Below are 26994 nucleotides of genomic sequence, written 5' to 3'. Positions count from 1 at the left end.
GTGTCCAGTTCTGGTTGCCTTAGTAAAGGAAGGATGTGGAAGCATTGGAAATGGTACAGAGGAGATTTACCAGGATGCTGCCTGGTTTAGAGGGTATGCATTATGATCAGAGATTAAGGGAGCTAGGGCTTTACTCTTTGGAGAGGAGGATGAGAGGAGACATGATAGCAGTATACAAGATATTAAGAGGAATCGATAGAGTGGACAACCAGCGTCTCTTCCCCAGGGCACCACTGCTCATTACAAGAGGACATGGCTTTAAGGTAAGGGGTGGGAAGTTCAAGGGGGATATTAGAGGAAGGTTTTTTTTTCACTCAGAGTGGTTGGTGCGTGGAATGCACTGTCTGAGTCAGTGGGGGAGGCAGATACACTGGTGAAATTTAAGAGACTACTTAAGGTATATGGAGGGATTGAAGTTGGGGGAGTTATATGGGAGGCAGGGTTTAAGGGTTGGCATGACATTATGGGTCAAAGGGCCTGTACTGTGCTGTACTATTCTATGTTCACTAGAAGGTTGAAAGAAGAGGTGCCATTTTCTGGTTTCCCTGCTCTACTCCGCCCCCTCACTTCAACTTAAAGAATTCTCTCAATTTGGTCTGTGCTGTGGTGAAGGTGGGATCACAGTTTTTTAAAAAAGGAAGTGGGTCAGGGATTGCAGACTGGTTGGGAAATCTAACAGTGCTTAGATCAGGGTAACGCAGAGCATGTGTGTGAGTCACAGGATGAAGATAAGTTGTTGACTCACCTATTTGGCATTCCAGTGGTAGTAAAACTGGTTGCCCCAGTATAGACCCATACCACATAGTTGTTAATCATTACAAACAGTGTCGTCAAAAGACCTAGAAAAGTGCTGTCTCAGTTGTACCTCTTCTTGGGCTATGGAGAATGTATGGGATCTTGGAGAATGTATGGGATCTTGGAGAATGTATGGGATCTTGGGCTATGGAGAATGTATGGGATCTGAGGTGGCAAATGAACTGAAAATGTGAAGCTCTTTAGGCTGCTCTCATGAAGTAGTTGAAGGGATGGCTGGATAGTTTAATGTGTTATACAACGGGTTGCCAATAGAGAGGTTCCAAGTTATGCTCAAAGTTTACTTGAAGTGCAACATTTTTACTGGGTCCTGGGACTATCACTCAAAATGGTGAAGGACCGCCTATGGAAATATTGCATTAATCTGCCACCTATGCAGAGTTTCTGTATGATCCTGATGTATTGCATCAATGTCCTCAATACCATCCCAATTGCTTCTCCTCTATTTTGAGTGGAAATTCTTTGAGAATAAATATTGAGCACCTCTTAGAATCACTGTCTCGTGGTCTGTTGTGTAATATAGTGCAAGCAGTGCCATGCAATTACATTTCTCGCCACTGTTTTTTTTCATATCTTTCTCTTTTCTTCACCTTCATCTCTTATGCATTTTCTCTTTTGTCTACAATGTCATTCGCCAGTCTTCTCTGTCCTCATACAAATTAATCCTGTGTGAATTGGCCTAGCAGATGAACGTAATTGAGTTTGCTGTGCTCTAAAGTGCTATTAAAATTGCTATGTATTGTTGCATAACTGGCAACAATATCTGCTTCTACTGACTCAAAGTTAGCTCTCAAAGTATTTCAAGCACAGCCCAGGTTAGGAATTTAATGCTATTAAATATTTTATAAAATGGGTGCTTCTGCATTATGTAAGTGTAGTCAGCTGAGAGAACAATAATTCATGTAAGTGCTTTCTATGCCTTAAAACCAGAAAATTGTTCCAGCACCAAGCATGAATAAATATATTAATGTTTCAAAAAATCAGGGTCATTTTGGATCTTATGTGTAATGCATGTTCACCTTCACATGAAAGGGCATTTGGGGAAGAGTGAGCATAATGTAAAATGTTGTAATGTTTGCAAGTGGTAGAATTCAATGTAAAATTTAGGGTCTTTGTTCCCAAGAAATAAAGGTTGGCTGCGTTTGATTGGGAGGACAGATTGAAATGTAAAATGGTGGGTCGATAATGGATCACATTGAACAGTTTTGTTCAAGCTTGGAAGAAAAACTGAGCTTTAATAGGTACAAAAAAGAAAAAGATTAGCAAAGCTGAAGAAAAGGAAATGATAAAGAAATGGCAGAGGGATTAAACAATTACTTTTGTCTGTCTTCAGAGAGGAAAATATGCAAAGCCTGCTGGGTATATTAGATAATCATGGATTTAGTGTGAGCAAGGAACTAAATACTAGTCAAAAAAACTAGAGAAGATGGTGAGTCTGAAAGTTGATAACTCTCAAGAATCTGATCATCTGTCCCCTAGATTTATTCAGAATGTGCATTTTCAATAGCCGAATGCTCCAGTTGTTTTCAGAAGGCATTTGGTAAGGTCCCACATAGGAGATTGGTGGGTAAAATCAAAGCTCATGGCATTGGGGGGAAGACATTGACATGGATAGAAAACTGGTTGGCAGATAGAAAGCAAAGGGCAGCAGTGAATGGGTGTTTCTCAGAATGGCAGGTGGTGACTAGTGGGGTGCCACAGGGTGCGGTATTGGGACCACAGCTGTTTATGATTTACGTCAACGATTTAGATGAAGGCATTGAGAATAACATCAGCAAGTTTGCTGATAATACTAAGCTGGGTGGCAGTGTGACATGTGATGAGGATGTTAGGAGAATTCAGGGTGACTTAGATAGGCTGGGTGAGTGGGCAGATGATGTTTAATGTGAATAAGTGTGAGGTTATCCACTTTAGGAGTAAGAACAGGAAGGCTGATTATTATCTGAACGGTGTAGAGTTGGGTAAGGGAGAAATACAAAGAGATCTAGGAGTCCTTGTTCATCAGACACTGAAGGTGAATGAGCAAGTGCAGCAGGCAGTGAAGAAGGCTAATGAAATGTTGGCCTTTATTACAAAGGGAATTGAGTACAAGAGCAAGGAAATCCTCTTGCATTTGTGCAGAGCCCAGGTGAGACCACACCTGGAGAATTGTGTACAGTTTTGGTCTCCAGGGTTAAGGAAGGACATCCTGGCTGTAGAGGAAGTGCAGCGTAAATTCACGAGGTTAATTCCTGGGATGTCCGGACTGTCTTCTGCAGAGAGGTTAGAGAGACTGGGCTTGTACATGCTGAAATTAAGGAGATTGAGAGGGGATCTGATTGAAACATAAGATTATTAAGGGATTGGACAAGATAGAGGCAGGAAATATGTTCCAGATGCTGGGAGAGTCCAGTACCAGAGGGCATGGTTTGAGAATAAGGGATAGGTCATTTAGGACAGAGTTAAGGAAAAACTTCTTCTCCCAGAGAGTTGTGGGGGTGTGGAATGCACTGCCTCAGAAGGCAGTGGAAGCCAATTCTCTGGATGCTTTCAAGAAGGAGCTAGATAGGTATCTTATGGATAGGGGAATCAAGGGACATGGGGACAAGGCAGGAACCGGGTATTGATAGTAGATGATCAGCCATGATCTCAGAATGGTGGTGCAGGCTCAAAGGGCCAAATGGTCTACTTCATAATTTAGCAGTATGTAGATCTTAGAATTGTTCCCTTGGATACCCAGGTAAAAAACTGTGACAAAGTATTTAACAAAGGGAAGAAAGAGAGAAAAAACAGGAAATGACTGATTTGTCAATATGATAGTAATGGTGGGGAAAAGGGCTGAATCTATAATGAATAACAAAAACCATGAAAAGAATAATAGGGGTGAGCAGCATCAGTTAAGAAAGGTAAATCATTTTTGACTAATCGGCTGTAGTTTCAAGATGTGACTAATAGAATAGATAAGGAGCTGGAGGATGTGATACATTTGTATTTTTGACATCCCACACAGGAGGTTGATCAAGGTTTGAGCACATGGAATCAAGAGTATTATATTGATAAGATAGAAAAGTAGTTATCAGACAAAACCGAAGGTTGGAGCAAATGGATCTCACTCAACTTGCCAGGCTGTAATTATTGGAACATCAGGGGTATCGGTTTCTGGGCTCTAGCTATTCACATGCTTTGTCAATGTTAAGGAAGAGGGATACATTTTGAAGTTTGCTGATGAAATTGGTTTGTTACTGTCACCATACTGAGATACAATGAAAAGCTTGTCTTTGTGTACTGTTTATACAGATCAAATATTATACTGTGCATTGGGGTAGTACATAACACAAAATACAGTCGGCCCTCCTTATCCGCGGATTCGGCATGCGTGGATTCAACCAACCGCAGATCAGGAAAACCCGGAAGTTCTCTCCAGCACTCGTTATTTGAGCATGTACAGACTATTTTTTCTTGTCATTATTCCCTAAACCAGGGGTCGGCACCGTTTACCACTGAAAGAGCCAATATGGACCCATTTCCCACAGAAAAGAAAACACTGGGAGCCACAAAACCCGTTTGACATTTAAAATGAAATAACACTGCATACAATGGGTTTTTTTGCCTTTATGCTATGTATAAACAAACTATAATGTGTTGCATTTATGAAATTGATGAACTCCTGCAGAGAAAACGAAATTACATTTCTGCATGCAACAAAAACATTTTGAACTCCGAAAAAAAGACGTTGGGTTGAAGGTTACTCCATAGTTAGCCTACCTTGGATCGAAGAATTAAAAGAAAGCGCGCACTGGCGGGTATCAGGCATTGGCAGTGGTGATGTATATTAATAGCTATAAAAAACACGTAGCGGTGTGCTACACGCAGCACTAAAATAAAGACACTGCAGTCAAAGGTAACTTTATTCGAACTAAACAGCCTTGCTTTAAAGCCTCCCTCAACCTGTCCCCGTGGGCGCGGATGCTCCAAAAGACACGTACTCACAAACCCCCTTAGGCTATCTCCCTTAGCCGGAACGGTGGCTAATTGTGAGCTGGTTCGGATGTGCCAGGAAATGGGGTCTCCACGACGTTTTTAGATTGTACAAGATCACCATAATCTTCAAATTTCGAATTACATTTCAAAAACTAACAAACCACGGGGAGCCGCAGCACAGAGATGAAAGAGCTGTATGCGGCTCCGGAGCCGCGGGTTGCCAACCCCTGCCCTAAACAATACAGTATAACAACTATTTACATAGCATTTACATTGTTTTAGGTATTATAAATAACATGGAAATGAATTAAAAGTACAGGCAGTCCCCGGGTTATGAATGAGTTCCATTCCTGAGTCTGTCTTTAAGTCGGATTTGAAGTCGGAACAGGTACATCCGGTATTATTTAGCGTCAGTTAGTCAAATGTTTTTCTTAGTATATAGTACATATTTTACCTTTCTATGCATATAATACACTTAAGAAACATACGTATTTCAAGAATTAAACCACTTCATTGCTTGGTAATAATTGTAGCTTTCATCGGGGTGGGGCCTTTCAAATGCTCCATTAAAATTTTTCTGATTGCTTTATTACTTCCACCTTATTTTCAATTGTGATTATTTTCATGAACAGAAACACTGCGGATTCAGGGCTACGCTGGGTCCTTATGTCCACCACACTGAACATGTTAAATAAAGTCTGGGGTTCTGCTGGGTCCTAAAGACCACTGAACTGATTCAGGTTAAATAAGGGACTTGAGCATCCGCGTTTTTTGGTATCTGCGGGGGGGTCTCGGAACCAATCCCCCGCAGATAAGGAGAGCCGACTGTAAAGTGTAACAGCTACTGAGCATGTGCAGATAAGCAAGATGCAAGGTCTTATAGATTGTGAGGTTGAGCCCATTTCATCATACTAAGGAATGAGAATATCCAGGGTGGTGAGATTTTTGATTATGCTATCTGCTTTACTGAGGAGGTGAGAAGTTGAGGCTGGTGTCCATGATGCGCTGAGCTGAGTCCGCAGCTATCTGCTCTTTCTTGCAGTCATGACTGGAGGAGTTGCCATTCAATAAAATGCTTTCTCTGGTACATTAGTAAAAATTGAAAAGGATAGACAGGGTCATGACATTTAAATTTTGTTTGCTTTTTTAGAAATTCAATGGGAAATGGCCCTTTCTACCCAGCCAGTAGCCCACCTAATCATAGAAACATAGAAAACCTACAGAACAATACAGGCCCTTTGGCCCACAAAGTTGTGCTGAACATGTCCCTACGTCAGAAATTACTAGGCTTACCTGTAGCGCTCTATTTTACTAAGCTCCATGTACTTATCTAAAAGTCTCTTAAAAAGACCCTAATGTATCCACCTCCACCACTGTTGCCGGCAGCCCATTCCACGCACTCACCACTCTGAGTAAAAAAAACTTACCCCTGACATCTCCTCTGTACCTACTCCCCAGCACAAGAGCACCTCTGTCCTCTTGTGGCAACCATTTCAGCCCTGAGAAAAAGCCTCTGACTATCCACACAATTAATGCCTTTCATCATCTTGTACACCTCTACCAAGTCACCTCTCATCCTCCGTCGCTCCAAGGTGAAAAGGCCGAGTTCACTCAAACTTTTCTCTTAAGGCATGCTCCACAATCCAGGCAACATCCTTGTAAATCTCCAATGCACCCTTTCTATGGCTTCCATATCCTTCCTGTAGTGAGGCAACCAGAACTGAGCGCAGTACTCCCAAGTGGGTCTGACCAGGGCCCTATATAGCTGCAGCATTATCTCTCGGCTACTAAATTCAATTCCATGATTGATGAAGGCCAATACACCATACGCCTTCTTAACCAGAGTCAACCTGCGCAGCTACTTTGAATGGCCTGTGGACTTGGACCCCAAGATCTCTCTGGTCCTCCACACTGCCAAGAGTTTTACCATTAATACTATATTCTGTCATCATATTTGACCTACCAAAATGAACCACTTCACACTTATCTGGGTTGAACATCTGCCACTTCTCAGCCCAATTTTGCATCCTATCAGTGTCCCGCTGTAACCTCTGTCAGCCCTCCACACTATCCACAACACCTCTAACCTTTGTGTCATAGCAAACTTATTAACTCATCCCTCCACTTCCTCATCCAGATCATTTATAAAATTCCCAAAGTGTAGGGGTCCCAGAACAGATCCCTGAGGCACACCACTGGTCACCAGCCTCCATGCAGAATATGACCTGTCTGCAACCACTCTTTGCCTTCTGTGGGCAAGCCAGTTCAGGATCCACAAAGCAATGTCCCCTTGGATCCCATACCTCCTTACTTTCTCAATAAGCCTTGCAGGACAGTTTACAGTGACCAATTAATCTACTAACCAGTACATCTTTGGAACATGGGAGGCAACCCAGACCACCTGGGTGAAACCCATATGTTCACAGGGAGATCATACAAACTCCTTAACAGAAAGCATCAGAATTGAACTCTAAATTCCTACACACCAAGCTGTAATACTGTCACTCTAAATGCTATGCTACTGTAGCAACTCTTTTGCCTCCTTTGGATAGAGATACGTGGTAGGCTTTCTTGGTTGTGGCATCTATATGGTTGGTCCAAGACAGGCTATTGCTGCTGGCTACTACAGTGGGTAGGATTATGATTATGGATGAGGATGCAAAGTGACTTCAAGGGGACAAGGATAAGCCAAGTGATAGTGTGAACATTGCAGGTAGAACATAACATTGGAAAATGTAAACTCTTTGAACATAAGAGTCGTTGTTAAGTGGTGAGTGATCAGAGGGTATTAATTTTCAAATATGTAGGTACAGCTGTACAAAAGTCACTGAAGGACAACAAGTAAGTGCAGTGGGAAATTTGGAGACAAATTGCGTGTTAATTGATGCAAGTGATTAAGAAAGATGGTACTTACCACAGAGGTGTACAGCAGTGATTGATTAGACTGGCTCCAAGGATGGTATGATCAACGGAGCTTGCGTGAATGGGACTGCAGTTTCCAAGTGTTTAGAACGATGAGTAATTGTTAAATTGTTTTAATATTGTCACTGAGGTACCATTTTTTTTTAAAAACTTGCATCCAGTTCTTATTGATCAATGCATTACAAAAGCCCATTGTGGTGGTATAAGGTAAAATGATAAACATGCAGAATAAAGTGTTGCAATTACAGATAAACCACTGAATATGGAGGTGATAAGGTATGAGGTCAAGAGTCCATCTTAATGTAGTAAGGGACTGTTCAATAGCCTTATCATTGCAAGGTAGAACATCTCATTAAGCATTCTGCTGGAAGAGAGAATGTCTGGAGTGTATGGGGTCTTTGATGCTGGTTACTTCAAGGAAATATAGACAGTCCATGAACTTTTCCAAAGCTTCCTGCAGTTTTTTGCTGTTGGTGTAACATGAACAAATCACCGCAGAAATGCAGCTGGTAGATGTAAAGTAGTTTTTTATTTGGGACACGTGCAGACAGCCTTTGGAATCATCTGAGAGAGACTCCCAGATCCAACATTGCAGCACTTTTTATATTTTAAAAATCAAAGGTAACAGGACAAATCTTATTATAATGCCCCCATAATGCTTCTTTTGAGTTGCATGTAGTTTTCAAATTCCTCGGTCTTCCCACCAGATGAGTGTGAATTACTGTGGTCTCTGAGCTGTATTCATGCAATGGAATGTGATTGAATTCATGCATATGCAGATACCTCAATCATTTGGATATCTCCTGATCTACAATTTGCTATTCCGAGCTGCATTTTGAATTCAATCCACAATCCATATTCTGTTGAAATTGAATTAATATTTGCTGTATTGCATCTCCAAACTATGCCTTAACCCTGTCACAGGGTGAGCAGTTATTATACAAAGCCAAGGTGCATCTGGATGGGATGCTTTCTTGGCTGTGGTATCTAATTGGTAGGACATGGACAGGCTATTGGTAATGTTCACTCCTGGGAGTTTGAAGGTCTCAGCTGCTGGTGGAAACAGGAGCACTGTCCCCGTTCCTGAAGTCAATGACCAACTCCTTTGTTTTGCTGACATTGAGGAAGAGGTGGTTGTTATGACACCATGTCATTAGGCTCTGCATCTTCTTCCTGTACTCTGCTATTTGAGATTCAGCCCACTACAGTAGTATCATCCACAAATGTGTACATAGAGTTGGAGTAGAATCCGGCCACAGTCATGAGTATATAATGAGTAGAGTAGAGGGCTAAGGAAGCAGCCTTGTGGGACATCAGTGGTGAGAGTAATTGTGATAGATGTTGCTCCCAAGCCTTGCTGATTGTGGTGTGTTGGTCAGGAAGTCAAAGACCTATTTGTAAAGGGAGGTATTGAGTCCCACGTTTAGGAGTTTGTCATGAGTTTGCCTGGGATTATAGTATTGAAAGTGCAGCTCTAGTCAATAATCAGTACTCTCTAATGTAGGTATCTTTACTGTCCAGATTCCCTGGAGATGTGTAGGGCTTTAGAGCTGCTTTAGTTGTTGGTGAATTAGTGGGTTGAGGTTGGAGTTGATGTATGCCATGACTAGCCTTTCGAAGCACTTCATAATGGTGGATGTTAGAGCCACCAGGCAGTAGTCATGTTATCTTGTTTTTCTTGGGTACGAGGACAATGGTGGTCTTAAAGCAGGTATGAACTGCAGATTGAGGGTAGAAGTGTTTGCAAATACTCCACTGAATGACCTGTGTTTGATAAAATTTTTCAAGCATCTTGACAGGCTTGATGCATGAATTTTTTAAAATCCTAACTGAAAAACCCATTTGGGACTGCACATAATGGAGGATCTCTCCTGGTCTCTCAACACCACCTCTGGTTGAGAAAGCACAGCAATATGTCCACTTTCTGAGGAGCTGAAGTGAGAAAGGCTTCTTTCTTGCTCCCATTCTAACCAATTTTTGCAAGAGCACCATTGAGAGTGACCTGGCCAGCTGCGTCACCATTTGGTACGGGAATTGAAAGACATCTGACTGCAAGTCCCTGCAAAGGGTTGTGAGGACTGCTGAGATGATTATTGAGGTCTGTCTTTTCATCCATTAGAGATATTCTACCACTAAGTGATATTGTCATTTAAAGTCAAAATGGCTAAGCATATGGACAGGAAAGGAATGGAGGGTTATGGGCTGAGTGCGGGTCGGTGGGATTAGGTGAGGGTAAGCGTTCGGCAGGGACTAGAAAGGCTGAGATGGCCTGTTTCCATGTTGTAATTGTTATATGGTTATATTTATCGTGATTGCTGTATACATAGGGTCTGGAGTATTGTCAGTGATCCTTCTTGTCCATCAGACACGCTTTTGACCCTCTACCATCAGACAAGGGGCACCATAGCATTAAGACAAGAACTGTTAGGATGGGAAATGGCTTCTTTCCTTTGGCTGCAAGACTACCGAACTCCCTGCCACTACCCGGGTCTTATGATGTTTGAAGCACCAGTACTGTTACACTGTTTACCTTTTTAACCTGTGTCGTAAATGCACCTTATTATCTGTGGTAATATTACTTTGTTTTGTGCGTGTGTGTGCAAGTTACATGTACTGTGTTGTGTGTGCATCTTGGTCTGGAGGACCATTGTTTCCTTTGGTGATATACACATGTACGGTTGAATGATAATAAATGGAACTTGACTTGATTATTTCCAGTTTTAGAAAATTGAAATAGTGGTATAAATTTATTTTAGCATGATAGGTAAATATTCAAATATGTACAGAAAAAGCACAGTAAATGGCATCAGATGAAAATTTACATGACAGTCAGATAGTACTAACTGCACTCGTAAACAGATCATTAAATCCACTTGCCCTACTTTCTGCAGCAGATTATCAAGACTTCAGTATCCCTCGGGTAGGGATCATCATGTTGCTATAACATTAGTTGCTGTGAGCCTGTTCATTTGAAATGATTTTTTTTGTGTGATTCTTCTCACCCTCTTGCCTGCAAACCCACTCCTCCCCAATGTAGCCCTCACCCCAATCCTTTGTATTACAAATTACACCCTAGCCATGAATGACTATGGTGATACATAATTGTCACCTAGTGTAAATCTGCTCAAGGTTGATTTGCTGCATGGTTCTTTGTATGTGTGCGTGTCTCCAGTAATTAGGATACAGACCATCGTGAATAAATTGTTGACCCTCCCTCATTGCAGGGTATTGGTTAAAAATTCTGTGTAAAATATGACAGTGGCTACAATGAGCCCCACCCCATATCAGTACTCCAGTCTCTCTAGAAGCTGGTGCGTTTATCTGTTCTTGTCAGAACCAATGTTCAGTACAATTCGGCTCTACAGCTTGAAAATCATAAATGCTAAGTACCTTATGTTATGGCCGCATTTGTGTCGGTGAGTATTGAGTTTTTAAATTGAACTGTTTCGTTCTTTACTATTACCTGTAGACAGGTTTTTAATAACGCAATCTCAGCTGTAACTAATTAACAAGATACTAAATTGAAATGTATATTTTAAAATCCCTTCGATGTTGTGTGAAAAGGCTTTAAGATCCTTTTCAAGTGATTACAAATGAAAATGTGCTGTTCTGTTTTGGAAAACAGAATTGCACTGACCTTCAGATTTAAGCATGCAGTGCACGCCTGTTCATCCAGAGAAACCTAGTGGGTTTAGATAACAAGAAGGCATCAAAGAGTTTGACAGGATGTCGCAACCATGCTGTGCTCAATAAATTCTTAGCCACAAATAATAATCTCCCACCAGGAGTATTTGTATGCAGTCGCATTTGATTAGTCCTTTAGATTTGTGCATTTTTTTAATTTAATCTCTGCATTATATGTTGTCTCCAAGGCCATTTAATGAATTCAGTATATTTATAGTCGTAACCTAGATACTTTTATTCATTTGACAATGAGTTTTATAACTGATCCTGCTCTATAGCAATGTATTATTTGTTACTGTGACATCTGTTATTTGGTATGCATGCTGCACACAGCTTATTAACAATTCTTCCTCAGAGTCGTGGTGTACCCAATCCACTTTACTACAGGTGAGGGGAGAGTAAGATAGAATCTTCAAATGTATTTGATGCAAACAAGCCATTCACTTCATCAAAATTGCGTGGGCATTTATCTCCCATTGTACTGCAATAGCTCCATATCCTTTGATTTTTCCCTCTTATAAACATTTGTTGTTTAGAAATGGTCGTTCCTTCCACAACAATTTGTGATGAGAAATTCATGCAGTAATTGTTAATGATGCGGCACGGACTAGATAGGCCAAATGGCCTGTTCTTCGCTGTACGTTTCTATGACTCTGACTCTAATTGTCTTTTCTCTGTCAAAACATAACTTATTCCAAAAAGACAGACAATTACATGCTTTCATGCTTTCTGTTCACTTGCATGCTTTCTGTTCACTTTTGAGCTGGTGCACTAAACAAATCCTACCTCATTGTGTTATGAGTAACTGATTTGACTTATGCAACATTTTGTAGGCTGGGCTTGCAGCTGCATTGGGCTATTAACAAATGGTAAAGGTCAGTAAGTTCCAAAATACATTGCCATCTTTGTATATGCATTGATAACATTTCAACAAGCTACTGCTTGAATATGTTACCTGACGTTAGTCATAAATGTTACCGTTTCCACATTTCCAACAGTTTCTCACTGTATCAGGATATTGACCAGTCCCAGGTGCTTTGAGGCCAAGTTGTAATGTTCTCACTTCCATCTCCTTGCGCACTCTCACTGAGATGGTTCATTTCCCACAGATCCTGAGACTTCTATCTCTTTTATCTTTATACCATGTAAACTCAATTTAGCCAATCCTTTTGTGTGTTTTCTTGGAGTTCATGAAAATTTTCTTTCATACACTTGAACTATCAGATGCTGCGATTGAATGTGGAGGATGTTGAACCATTGTGTGGTTGCTGCCTCACTGATAATTAGGCTGCTTCTTCCTGTGCTCCCTATATTCACAACAGCCTATTTTCTTCCATAGCTTAAATTTATGTAACTCCTTTTTTTTTGAAAAAGGAACTCTTATCTATGTTTTATGATGTAATTTTTTGCTTCAGGGACACTGTTAAAAGAATTGGTCATATTTCTCGAATGTTGCAGGAAGCACCTGTGTCTCTAAAATTTTCCTCTCAGCCATTATCAGCAACAACAAATTAATGCGTCATTCACTCATTGATGTTTGTGAGACTGTCCTGTGTATATACTTGTGTACTTCTGATTCAATCAGGAATGTAATGTTGAGTAGTATTTGGTTTGGAAGCCCTGAAATAATAGTACAAATGGCTGTTCTCACTATGACATCATAAGGTCAGATTTTATCTTCAATAACAGCACAAAGCCAGTGAATTGTAAATTAACAATATATAATTGGGCATCTGCAGTTCCTAGCTCTAATAATGCTGATAAGTGTTCACTTAAGTGTTTAATGGTGATGAGCTGCTTTTCACAATTAAAGATTTTAGAACTTGGGTTTTGGAGAAGAATTGAATGGTTGCATGAAGAACGTTAAATTTTACCAGTGTTAATCTGCCTCATACAAGCATTCCAGTTTCACTTATATTTTCCACTCGTAGGATGCGGGTGTTTATCAGCAAGACCAGTATCTTATGTCTGCTGTTAGAGATGCCCCAAGAGAAAGTGGCAGCGAGCTGTTTTCTGGTGTGGCAGCAGTTGACTAGGTGTACTTTCATAAGTGCAATCATAAAAACCTGATCAGATTTCCTGCTTTGCCATTGAACGAGATTTTGCTTTACTATCCAACTCTCTCCTTTTTCTTATGTACTCTGTGGTTCAAAATTCTAGTGTGTTTGTGTGTGTAAATATTCAGGGCAGCTTGCTAGAATATTCCAAAGATTATACTTTTGAAGAAAATTCTTTTTCTAAAATGGCTGACTTCTTGTCCTAAGGTTACGTCTGGTATTACATGCTTCAATCAGGCATCTAGACTGACAAGCCCTCAAAAAAAAAATCTACCTTAAATGAGCTCATCTCTAATTTCTCCACAGAACATAGTCTCTTCATGGAACAGATATCCCAAACCTAAAATCAGTCAACCTTTGTTTCAGTTGCCTCTAGGTTAAATGTGCACTTTGATGAATGTGAAGCCCTTTACAATGCTCCAAATGTGGTGATTTCAAATCTTAAGTATCATGTATACATCAAAACATACAGTGAAATGTATTAACAACCTGCACATCCAAGGCTGTGCTGGGAGCCAATATAACATGCCCATAACGCTCAGCCAAACAATACAGAACACAACAAACAGCAAAGCAAGCCCCACTCCTCCCTCCCACTCACACATACACAGTACTTTAATCTCTAGTCTCCAACTTTCAGCAGACTCTGACTAACAGACTTCAGCTTTCCCAATGGACTTGCAGAGATTTGCAGACTGTACTCTCTATAGAAGTTGGTTTAACAGGAAAGAGAGGAATAGTCCATCTCCATTTTCAGGTTAATGACCTTTCATCAAATGCGAAACTGTTAGAAATCAAGCCTATTTTTAAATTATTTGATTTTTAACTTTTCTTAGTTCCAGTGAAATGACACTTGAGATGTTACCTGTTTATCTCCGCAGATGCTGCTTGAATTGCTGGGTATTTACAATATTCTGTTTTTATTTCAGCTTTTCAGAGTCTGCAGATTTTTGATTTTCTTGTTCTTGTACTTGTATCCCAATAATAGAAGGTATTGTTCTACTCATCTTTATAATTTTTGTTGTAGAGGCATGTTACATTAGTGGCTTCAGACTTTTGACAGAGAAATTAAGGGGCAGTATTTATTCATATGTTTGAATGGGGTCTAACCTGTATTTGATGGTGCTTGTAATAAAGCACGTGAACTTGCCAGATAGTAATGAAGAAACCGTGGTAAGGTACAATAGTATATCTAGTCATTGATACACATTGCGACTATGGTGAGCATAGTATTTTTGAAGATGATGAATAGGTACTAATCAAATGATGGCATTGCTATAGGTGGTGTGTTGTTTAAGCTGCACCTATTCAGCAAGTGAAAGCCATTCTCTAACATTCTTGACTCTGTTGTAAACAGTGGAAGTCGGGAGTCAAAGGTCACAGAATACTCAGACCCATTCTTGTAAGCAGAATTTTTATATAGCTGGTCCAATTAAGTTTATTGTTTGGTGTTCCAAGATAATGGTGGGAAATTTGCTGTTAATATTTTCATGTGTCATTGAAAGGTGATTAGATTCCTGTTGATGTTGATTGCATGGCAGTTGTAAGGTGTAAATGTTCTGTGCCATTTAATCGGCCCCAAGCATGGATGTCGTCCAAATTTTATTATGTGCAGGCGCTGACTACTTCATAATCCAACAAATGATAAAATGAACACATTGCAGTCAGTAAAAATCCCCCTTTTGATATTAGGATGGAAGGGTGAAAATTATGTAAGTTGGCACTTTGGAAAAACATACATAAATATCATGGGGCTGGCTATGAAGTTACCCTGCAGCAACCTCTACTATCTTCTTGTGTCTCCCTATGTTTTCACCAATTGAGATTATTTCCCTTAAATCTCATTGACTTTAATTTCTCTGGGATCTTGTGACCACATTGAGCCCAAGATATTGAAGTAGCATTTAATGGTCACTTCAACCTCCTGTCTGGTATCCAGCTGTTTTGTTGACAGGTCTAGATTGAGTATTAGTGGCAGAATGCAAACCAATCATTTCTAAAAGTGGAATTGGAAGTGCTGCATAATAGCATTGTTATCAGTACCCTCAGTGACTGTGGACTGATGGGGTAGTAATTGACCAGGTTAGATTTGTCCGGTACATAGTGTAGAGGAGGTGAGGGCAGCTCTCCCACATTGTTGGAAAGGTGCCAGTGTTATAGCTGTACTGTAACAGCTTGACTTGCGGCATGTCTGGTTCAGCCAGCCAGAATGCGACCAGAACAGTGACCTTCAATATCTGCTGCAATCAGGTTTTTGGTAGCAAGGTGTGTATTAAATAACTAGAGGCTGGTTTGTTTAAGTCTTAAGATCCTGGGAGAATGTCAAATTCATTATCTTGTCACTTTTGTGAAAAGTTGATTACAAATACCAGCTTCATCTTTTGACCTCACTTGATGGCCTCTACTGTGAAAGGAGATGTTTATGGAGCCGTAGCCTCTCACTAGTTGTTTATTAGTACATTCTCATTGACCTGGTGGTGGAGGAATTGTAAAGCTTTCATCTGAGCTTTTGGTTGCTGTATTAACTAAATGACCTCTGTGTGGTCCTGTTATAGCATAATTGTGTTGGTATCACATTTTCAAGAATGCTTGATACTGCTCTTGATTTACTCTCCTGTTCTCATTGAACCAGTTTTGGTCATCTTCCTTGATTATAATGGTAAAGTGAGACCTATGCTAGATCATGTGGATACAAACTATGTGAATTACAGTTTTGCTGCTGTGGGACTCTATCATTTCACAGTTCTCCAGGCTTTAGTTCTTTGATCTGTCTTAACTTTATCCCATATACCATGGTAGTAATATCATATAACATGAGGCAAGGCTTCTTATTCACTAAGACTGTTTGATGCTCTGTTCTACCTATTGGTATGCACAGATCTATGTGCCACAGCTAACACTGGACAATTCAACACGTACAAAATGCTGGAGGAACTCAGCAGGTCAGGCAGCATCCGTGGAACTGACCTGCTGAGTTCCTCCAGCGTGTTGTATGTGTTGATTTGACCACAGCATCTGCAGTGTACTTAGTGTAACACTGGACAATAATTTTTTCAGAAGTGTTGCTTCCTCAGATTTTTTTTAATGATAGACCACTTGAAACTGAACACAAACATAATTTTGGACTATTTGTATCGCATAGGAATTTGGAGAGACAAGAATTTTTTATTGAATATAATGCATTTAATTGAATGACGGTGCTGATGTTTGTAATACTTCAGCGAAGCTAAAAATGGTTTGTTGATCATTTTTATTTGTTCTTAGAGTTTGATTCTTCTTGCTTAAGCACTGATGGATTCCAGTTGCCCTGCTAATGTCTCTATGACCGCAACGTCCCGGTGAAACCTTTCACCATGCTTGTCAGTGACAGCACCAAGATTTGCAGCAAAGATGTCTAAGTGGGAATGCAGAAAACAAATCTTCAGTGACATGTTGCACTTCATGCTTGAAGCATGTTGTCAACCAGCTGCATGTAGTTTGGTGCTCTGTAGTTTACAAGAAATTTTCAAAAACATTCTTGAATGTCTTCTGTGCAATTTTCTCCGGTCCAACTAGAATTTCTTTGTATTGCCTATCATTGATGACCTGTTTGATTTGTGAACCAGCAAAATGCCTTCCTTAATCTTGGCATCAGCTATTCTGGGAAACATCTATATTAAATATCGAAATCCTTCATGGAAATTTATAGCGTTTCTAAACCCTGTCCTGCCATGCAGCATAAGTGTGTTTAGGCATGCCCGGATAAGATAGAAAACTTTTCAGCTTACATTGTGGGCAACATTTTAATTGACTTAAATTATGAATTGAAATAACAAATATAAGTGATTTCAAAATCAATAGGGAAATTTCATGGTGATTTTCATATCAGCAGCCCAAAATCCATAGGATACACCCAAAAGTGTTCAGGAAGCAAGTTCTTTGTTGTCCAGTGTAATCTGCTGAGGTGCAGTCTTTTCTGTTTGCAGAACTTGTAGGAACACTGCCTCAAAGCTGCCCTTAGCAATAAAGGTTTGAAGTCCCCACCTTGAGTAAATTCAGTGTACTTCCTGCTACATGTACAGTGTGTACTAACTGACGGGCAGTAATCAGGAGAGGAGTTTCTTGTTGATAGAAAGGACTGTAGGCATTTGAATCTTGATCACAGAAAATGGAACATGGGAAGCATTGTGGATCAAGTAGCATCTGGAGCAGAGTTTCAATCTGAAACCTTGATGTACACCTTAGGTCTCCACAGATGCTGCTTCACTTGCTGAGTTCTTCTTGTTGATATTATTTGCAGTGATACCATATGACTTAATTGAGTCTTAAATGACGTTGAGAACTGAGCCACTCCTTACTGTGCTTCCAATGTGTGCAAAATACACCAGTAATGTTGGTGTATGGTTTTGTGATACATTTCTGACACTGTCATTTCACTAATCTGTTACAATAAATTCTCAGATGAGGTCATCATTGAAATTGAGTGGGCCCACATTCCTTCTGTCTGAACCTGGTGTCTCAGTCAGGGCCAAATCATCCTTTTGTAATTTTAGTTGTTCCACTTCAAAGTAGTTCATGTAGCAATGGCTGCAGTGTCATTTCAGAAGCACTTTAAGAATTAATTTTTTTGTTGGAATTGCCTGTGGGCCAGACTGCATAAGAATAGCTGATTAGAATTTTGCAATTATCTTACAACTTAAAAGATTTTATCTTGTAGTGGCACTAGTTTTCTTTTTTGCCTTCAAGCCACCAGCTGCAACTACTCTCAATAGGCCCATACACTTACTGGGAAGCAAATGTTTAGGAGCAAAAGCAATTCCAATAGATAGTTCCTTGAAAACATGTAAGGATTAAAGTTCTGACTTCACTATTGGAAAGCTGCATTCCAAGGGAACCCCTGCAAGAACAGCTCACCGTTGTAAGTACAGAATTATTGCCAAGTATTGTGCACGACCAGAAGTGTAATGTTTGTTGTTCAGCAGTTAGAAAGACTTCCCTACAAATATGCTGAGGTTGCCCATTGTGTCCAGTGCTCCCGATGCGGCCTCTTCTGTATTGAGACCTGTCGTAAATTGAGGGACCATTTCACCGAGCACTTTCACACCATCTGCCACAAGTTGGAATTTCTAGTGGCCAAACGTTTTAATTCCCATTCCCGTTCCAATATGTCAATCCCTGGTCTCCTCTTGTGCTAAGAGGAGGCCACCTTCAGGGTGGAGGAGTAATACCTTGTATTCCATCTTGGTGGCCTCCAACCTGAATATTGATTTCTCCCTCCAGTAAACAAATTTCACAACTTCCTCTATTCCCCACTCTGACTATTACTCACCTGCCTATTATTTCCCTCTTGGTCCCTCCTCCTTTCCTTTCTCCTATTGTCTGCTCTCCTCTCCTATCAGATTCTTTCTTCTCTAGCCCTTGACCTTTCCTACCCACCTGGCTTCACCTATCACCTTCTAGCTCTCCTCCTTCCCTTCCCACTTCCCACCCCCACCTTTTTATTCTGGCATCTCTCCCCCCCCCCCCCCAGTCCTGAAGAAGGATCTCAGCCCAGAACGTCAACTGTTTATTGATATCCATAGATGATCCCTGACCTGCTGAGTTCCTCCAGCATTTTTTGTGTGTTGGTTTGGATTTCCAGCATCTGTAGACTTTCTCATGTTTAGAAAATAAATGTTGTTTTAATGTAACAGCATACCATGGAACCTTATAGAAGTAAATGAATAAAGTACAAGGTACATCTTATAAACACTATACTGCCGAGAAGGAGGCCATTTGGCCCATTTTATTCACGCAGGCATATAGCCCACCAATCCCATTAAACCCATTCCCCCTCACACACCAACATCTTTTTGAATCTTTTACTGATGATCTATACTAAGGGGAAATTTACAACAGTCATTTAATCTATAAGCACATCTTTGGGACGTGGGAAGAAACTGGAGTACTCAGGAAACCCACACAGTTGCAGATAAAATGTGTGAATGCCACTGTGATGATGCCTGAGCACAGGATCGAACACGAGTCCTTGGAGCTGTCTGGCAGCACTTATGAGCAGTGCCGCTATGCTGTCTAGATGTTACAGCTAATGGAGAAAAATAAAATTTACTTTTCAAGAATTTTAGAATTCCTTGGATGAACTGGCTACTTGCTTCTCATGGTTTTTTTATTAAAATTGCTTGGAGGACCCTTGTCATTTACTCAGAAATCACTTGCATTCAATTTTGACCCTGAACAGATATTGTGCTAACAATATTTTTTTCAATCCCTGCAGTTGGTTACATGCTATACATGTAAGGAAACATCAAGATTTAATGGAGCAAAAAGAAGATCTCTGGCTGTAAGGCCCCACATCCCAAGAAGCTTAACCAAGAATAAAAGTGACATAAAGACACTTGAAGGAAGAAGGATGCCCCAGTCCACTGAGAAAGCAACCAAATATTCCCCGCTTGTGAATAAATTGAGTTCAGAAATCAAGAGTCCAGCTACAACCCCACGGTATTTATACTATTTATTTCAATTTCATTTCCTCATGATTTATATCTAGGTCTTAACTGTAATAGGGATTTCATGAGGTGAACCAGTATCCTGAGGAAATTGGGTGTTTAAAATTTCTCTTCTACGATTTTCTGGATTCAATCTAAAACCCTTTACCCTTAATTCTTTCATGTGTGGTCAAATCGCAGAATATCATATGGCTATGAAACAAAACTAAGCACAGAAATAACAATGTTAAGCTATATAAGATCTTGGAGATATTTCAAAACCTATTTGTGTTTTTTTTAATTTTAGCATTTTGTCTTCATAAGCTACATAGATGCATGTTGTAGACCCCTGGGATTTGAATGAGCACAAATCTATGTAGGTTAGAAGTTCAGAGACTGAAAAAGAGAGCACTGAAGTAGTCAAATTTAGATGCCACAGTTTCAGCAGCTGGTGAACTGAGCCTGGTGGTCTGAACCTGTTGAACCTGGTGTTACTAAGACGGAAAAGGCAATGTTACTCTTGGTTCAATCAGCTCCTGGTATGGAACATAGAATAGTACTGCACATTATGGGAGGGCTTGTCAAAGATCTGAGTTGATGCAACAAAAAGCAGTGGCTTTAGTATTTTCTTTGTTTAATTCAAGGAAATGTTTGGTCCTCCTGTAGTGTCTAAATGACATACAATGTATATGACAAACAAAAATTGCTGGAGTGCTCCAGTGAGATGTTTGAAGGAACTGAATGCCATCAGTGTACATGTGGAACCTGGAGGATTTTAACAACTTTATTAAGGGATAGACAACCAAATTACTTAAAGTGACATTTCAAAGGTAACTGGGTGAATCTGGGCAGAAAAAACATTGCAGTTGATTATCTGGTTCCAACAAAGTGAAACCAACCAAGGAGAAGTGTTATTGTACAGCCTTCAACTTTGCAAAGTATGTTATTTGTAACATTCAGAGCCATTTCCAAATAGGGACAATAAGGGATGAAAATCCAAAACTTTAGCAATTTAGAGTAAATCTAACTTCTAAGCTTTCAGCCTTCATTCCAGTTATTAGTACTTCACACCAGCAGGTTCTATTCTCAGGCTGTAGAGAGCATGGTAGTGTTTGTATGTGTGTCACTATAGACTGGATCTATAACCCTCCTACCCCACACCCTTCACCCAGTACTTCTCCCCAAGAGCTGCTATTGACTTGTTCATACTGCAGCTATCACTAGAGAAGGAGTTCACTGGCCTTGTACACTGTAGTGAGAATGTGAGTAGAAATCTATACTAAAGTAAATACTCAGACTTTTACATTTTCCAATGGCAGCAGCACAAGGTGGTGTGCAGTCTAGTCCTTTTAACTAACAACAGCAAACTGATAGAAGTGAGGTGAGTGTAACGAGGAGAGAAATTAAAAAGGGGAAGATCAAAGGGCTAAATGAGGCAAATTGATAGTGATATGGGTAAAGCTGGCAATCAACAAGGCTGTAGTGGAAATGAGAGTGTACCATCAGGATGAGCATGATGTGCAATTATTGCTGTAAAATGCCACTTCGAACTAATCCATTGGAGAAGAACGGTGCCAAGTTTAGTTCATTAAAGAGGGTGATTACCAGGATTTATGATTTTGAAGAAGTCTTTCTGTGAAAAGAGAGCTTGCCAAACAGGTTATCAAGTGATCCTTGATGAATGTGTGAGAGGGCTTTGGTAAAGTTAGGTTTGTAAGAAGCTAGATGTCAATGTTTAGATTTAAAGTATATTAATAATGAAGACAAGTTAGTGTAGGAGGCAGTCATTTGGCAAGTTAACTTTGAACCAGCTCTATATAATAGAATCCAGCTGGTCCTCCTTTCTGCTCTCTTCTCCAGAGTCCTCAAGTTCTTGTCCAGCTCAATGTTGAATACAGTAATTAGAATAATCACCATTATAGGAAACATAAAAATTATGAGCAGGAGTTGGCCACCTGGCCAGTTGATCCTGCTGTGCCATTCAATAAAATCATGGCTGGTCTGTATCATCTCTAAAACCAGTATGTCTTTGCTCAAGTACTATAAGGAGACTAGAAAACACAAGACTTTGGTGTGGCCTCACCAGTATGCTGTGGAGTTACAGTTTAACTTTTTGTTCTGAAATTCAATCTCTCTATGCAGTGAAGGTCAACATTCCACTTGCCTGCTTGATAACCTGTGGTACCTGCAGAACAATCTTTTGTGATTCATTCACAACCACTCCCAACCGCATGATGGAAGTTTTCACCATTTAAACAATCTGATCTATTTTTTCCTTCCAAAGTGGATGATTTTGCATTTACTCCATCTGCCAGACCTTTGTCCACTCACTTAATCTATCTATATCTCTTTGCAGACTTTCTGCATGCTCTGTACAATTTGCTTTTTCATTCAATTTAGTGTCAACAGCAAAAGCTACACTCCTTACCCCTCTTCTAGATCATTAATATATATACAGAACAGTTGTAGGGCTAGCACAGTTCCTCTCGACCTACTTTCTGTATTCATCATGGTTACAAATTCTTCTCTCAGAACGACTTGCAACTCCCCCAAACCTAGGAGAGCCACTTTAGCATCTTCAGTCTATATACATAATTAAAATCCCTCATTCCTTTCTTTCTTTTTCAATCTTTTTATTAAATTTCATATATAAAAAAAAACAACACATAATAATGAATAGATTACAGATTCAATAAACTTGAGATTACATTAGTAATAGGATAATAATATCCTATTAAAACATCCATCAACAAAAGGTACATAAATCCATCAAGTCTATATAAATATATATGAAAAAAAAACAAAAATAATCATCAAAAAAAGAAAAAAAAAATTGAGATTATATATGAGAAAAAATATATATTAAAAAAAATACTAAACTATAACTAACATGGGCAATAATAGTACTTTATAAATATATGAAGGTGTTAAGAAAAGAACTCCGGAACTCCATACCTGAACAAGGATAAGTAGAGAAAAGGATCTGAAATAGGCCAAATTAATTCATATGAAAGTGTCGAATAAATGGTCCCCAGGTTTCTTCAAATTTAATTGAAGAATCAAAGATAGTGCTTCTGATTTTTTCCAAACTCAAATAAGAAATAGTTTGGGAGAACCACTGAAATATAGTAGGAGGATTTACTTCTTTCCAGTTTTGTAATATAGACCTTCTGGCCATTAATGTTACAAAGGCAATCATTCGTCTGATTGAAGGGGAAAGCTGATTGCCATCTTCATTTGGTATACCGAAAATTGCAGTAATAAAATGGGGTTGTAAATCGATATTCCATACTGAGGAAATGACATCAAAAATGTCCTTCCAATAGTTATGTAAAGTGGGACATGTCCAAAACATGTGAGTCAATGAAGCCACTTCTAAGTGACATCTGTCACATTGAGGATTAATATGCGAATAAAATCGGGCAAGCTTATCTTTAGACATATAAGCTCTATGTACAATTTTAAATTGTATTAAAGCATGTTTAGCACAAATAGAGGAGGAATTAACCATTTGTAAAATTTTTTCCCATTTATCTGTTGATATATTACATCGAAGTTCTTTTTCCCATTCTTGTCTAATTCTATCCGATATTTCTGGCTGTATCTTCATAATCATGTTATAAATAAAAGCTACTAATCCCTTCTGACAAGGATTAAAAGTAAAAATCAAATCTGAAAAATCCGATGGAGTTGAATTAGGAAAAGATGGAAGAATTTTATGTAAGAAATTTCTAATTTGTAAGTATCTAAAAAAATTAGATTTAGGTAATTCAAATTTGTTGGATAGTTGATCAAAAGACATCAAAGTACCTTCAAAAAAAAGATCACGAAAACATTTTATACCTTTCCTTTTCCATATACTAAAAGCTTGATCTGTCAATGAAGGTTTAAAAAAAAAATTACATAAAATAGGGCTGTCCAGAGCAAAGTTTTTCAGATTAAAAAATTTGCGAAATTGAAACCAAATTCGTAGTGTATGTTTAACAACAGGGTTAGATATCTGTTTATTGAATTTGGCTAAATCAATAGGAAGAAAAGAACCAAGAACGGAAAATATAGAATATCCCTTAACCTCACTACATTCCAAATTTACCCACTGTGGGCACACAGGTGAATCCAGATCTAGTTTCCAGTACATTAGGTTACGAATATTATTCGCCCAATAATAAAATCTAAAGTTAGGTAAAGCTAGACCACCATCTTTTTTAGACTTTTGTAATTGCCTTTTGCTTAACCTAGGATTTTTATTTTGCCACACAAATGAGGAAATTTTTGAATCAATATTATCAAAAAAAGATTTAGGAATAAAAATTGGTAAAGCTTGGAATAAATATAAAAATTTCGGTAAAATCATCATTTTAATAGCATTAATCCGACCAACTAATGATAAAAATAAGGGAGACCATCTTGTAGTAAGTTGCTGAATTTGATGAAGCATAGGTAAAAAATTCAGTCCAAATAAATCTTTATATTTCTTGGTGATTTTTATACCTAAATAGATAAAGTTATCAGTAACAACTTTAAATGGCATCCTATCACTCAATAAAGTTTGCGCGTTTAAAGGGAATAACTCACTCTTATCTAAGTTTAACTTATAACCAGAAAAGCTACCAAATTGAGCCAACAAGGATAAAATAGCAGGAATAGACCTACTAGGATTAGAAATATATAACAACAAATCATCAGCATAAAGCGATAATTTGTATAACTTCTCATTACGGGTAATACCAAAAATATTAGGAGACTCACGAATAGCAATAGCTAAAGGTTCTAATGCAATATTAAATAATAAAGGACTTAAAGGACAACCTTGTCTCGTACCACGAGATAATTGAAAAAAAGAGGATCTATAATTATTTGTAAGAACAGAAGCAACAGGTTTATAATATATTAATTTAATCCATGATATAAAATTAGGACTAAAATTAAAGTTTCTCAATGCATTAAATAAATATGTCCATTCAACTCTATCAAAGGCTTTTTCAGCATCTAATGAGATAACACATTCTGGGGTTGTAGGTGATGAAGTATAAATTATGTTAATCAATTTTCTAATATTAAAAAAGGAATACCGATTCCTAATAAAACCAGTTTGATCTTCTGAAATAATCTGTGGTAATACCTTTTCTAATCTAATGGCTAAAATTTTTGTAAGAATCTTAGAGTCTACATTTAATAATGATATAGGGCGATAAGATGCACATAAAGTAGGATCTTTATCTTTTTTAAGAATTAGAGAGATAGTAGCTTCATAAAACGATTGAGGTAATCTCTTCTTAACAAACGCATCATTAAAGATTTCACATAGCCAAGGAGAAAGCAATAAAGAAAAAGTTTTAAAAAATTCTACAATAAAACCATCAGGATCAGGAGCTTTCCCTGAATTCATTGATGAGATAGCCTCTCTTATTTCATCCATAGAAATAGGAGCATCAAGCAAGCTACAATCTTCATCTATCAGTTTAGGAATATTCAAGTTATTAAAAAAATTATCCATCGTAAACCGGTCACCGTCAAATTCTGATTGATATAAAGATTTATAAAAATCTTGAAAAGTGTTATTGATTTCTTTATAATCAGTAGTTAAATTACCGTCTTGTTTACGAATTTTAATAATTTGTCGCTTAGTCGAAATAGCTTTTAATTGATTAGCTAACAATTTACCAGTTCGATCACTATGAATATAAAATTGAGCCCTAGTCTTAATTAATTGATTCTCAATTGAGGAAGATAATAATAAACTATGTTCCATTTGAAGCTCAACTCTCTTCTTATAAAGTTCTTTGGTAGGAGTAACGGAATAAATCTTATCAATTTCTTTAATTTTATCCACCAATAAAGCTATATCTGAATATCTTTGTTTTCTTTTACCAGCGGAATATGAAATAATTTGTCCACGAATAAAAGCCTTGAAAGAGTCCCAAAGTATTCCTTTGTCAATCTCTTCATTATAGTTTGTTGAAAAAAATAAGTCAATTTGTTGTTTTATGAAGGTAATAAATTCTGGATCTTGAAGCAAAGTAGCATTAAGTCTCCAAGATCTAGTATTGATAGAAGAGTCCGGAATCTTAATAGATAACTTCAAAGGCGCATGATCCGAAATAGCAATAGAATCGTATTTACAATCAATAACATCTGTTAATAAACGATGATCAATAAGGAAATAATCAATTCTAGAATAACTATGATATACATGTGAAAAAAATGAAAATTCTTTAGGGTTCAAAAACCGCCATATTTCAGTAATTCCAGAATCAACCATAAAAGAATTAATAAGTAAAGCTGATCTATTCGGAAGAGTTCGAATAGGTTTAGATCTATCCATCGAAGGATTCAAACAACAATTAAAGTCTCCACCCATAATCAACATATATTCATTCAAATTAGGAAGAGAAGTAAATAAACGTTTAAAAAATTCAGGACAATCAAAGTTTGGAGCATAAATATTAACTAAAACAACTTTCCGATTAAAAAGTGAACCAGTTATCAACAAAAATCTACCCTGTGGATCAGAAATAATTTCATAATGTGTAAACGAAATTGAGGCGTCTATAAAAATAGACACACCCCTAATTTTAGCGGTACAATTTGAGTGAAATTGTTGACCTTTCCAGAACCTAAAAAAACGTTGATTATCCTCCCTCCTAATATGGGTCTCCTGTGCAAAAATAATATTAGCGTTCAATCTATGGAATACTTTAAATATTTTTTTACGTTTAATCGGATGATTTAAACCATTAGTATTCCACGAGATAAAGTTAATAGATTTATCCATCATACCAATATTAATTGTGTGTATCATAAAAGGTTAAAAAGACACATAACCCACAATTTAGGAAGAAGGAAAATTGATTCAGGAGCAACCGGAGATCCTGACACCTCAACAATATTAACAATTTAAAGTCAGCCCATAAACTAAAAGCAAAAAAATAAAAAGCAAAAGCATGAAAAAAGATCCCTCCCCCCTCCCCCCACCCTTTGAAAGAAAGCCAAGCGGCAGGCGCATAAACTAATACTAATATTACCCCCATTTCAAGATGGCAGCTCCATAAGAAAATTTTTTAAGAAAAAACTATATAACACCCTAATTAAAA

At 38.4% G+C, this 26994-nt stretch overlaps 1 protein-coding gene across 4 annotated transcripts in view; it reads left to right on the top strand.

Moving 5' to 3' along the window:
* c20h18orf21 (chromosome 20 C18orf21 homolog) overlaps window positions 1-26994 on the top strand; it is a 104013-nt gene that overhangs the window by 63939 nt on the left and 13080 nt on the right. For all 4 annotated transcript variants that reach the window (XM_059945557.1, XM_059945560.1, XM_059945558.1 and 1 more), the window contains one exon: window positions 19690-19913. In XM_059945557.1, the coding sequence (XP_059801540.1) occupies window positions 19690-19913 (224 nt within the window). The remainder of the gene's footprint in view (window positions 1-19689; window positions 19914-26994) is intronic.

The sequence above is a fragment of the Hypanus sabinus genome, chromosome 20 (assembly GCF_030144855.1).
Source record: "Hypanus sabinus isolate sHypSab1 chromosome 20, sHypSab1.hap1, whole genome shotgun sequence".
Lineage (NCBI taxonomy): Eukaryota > Metazoa > Chordata > Chondrichthyes > Myliobatiformes > Dasyatidae > Hypanus > Hypanus sabinus.
Note: the sequence above shows the minus strand (reverse complement) of the source record. Positions and strands in the feature narration are given on the sequence as shown.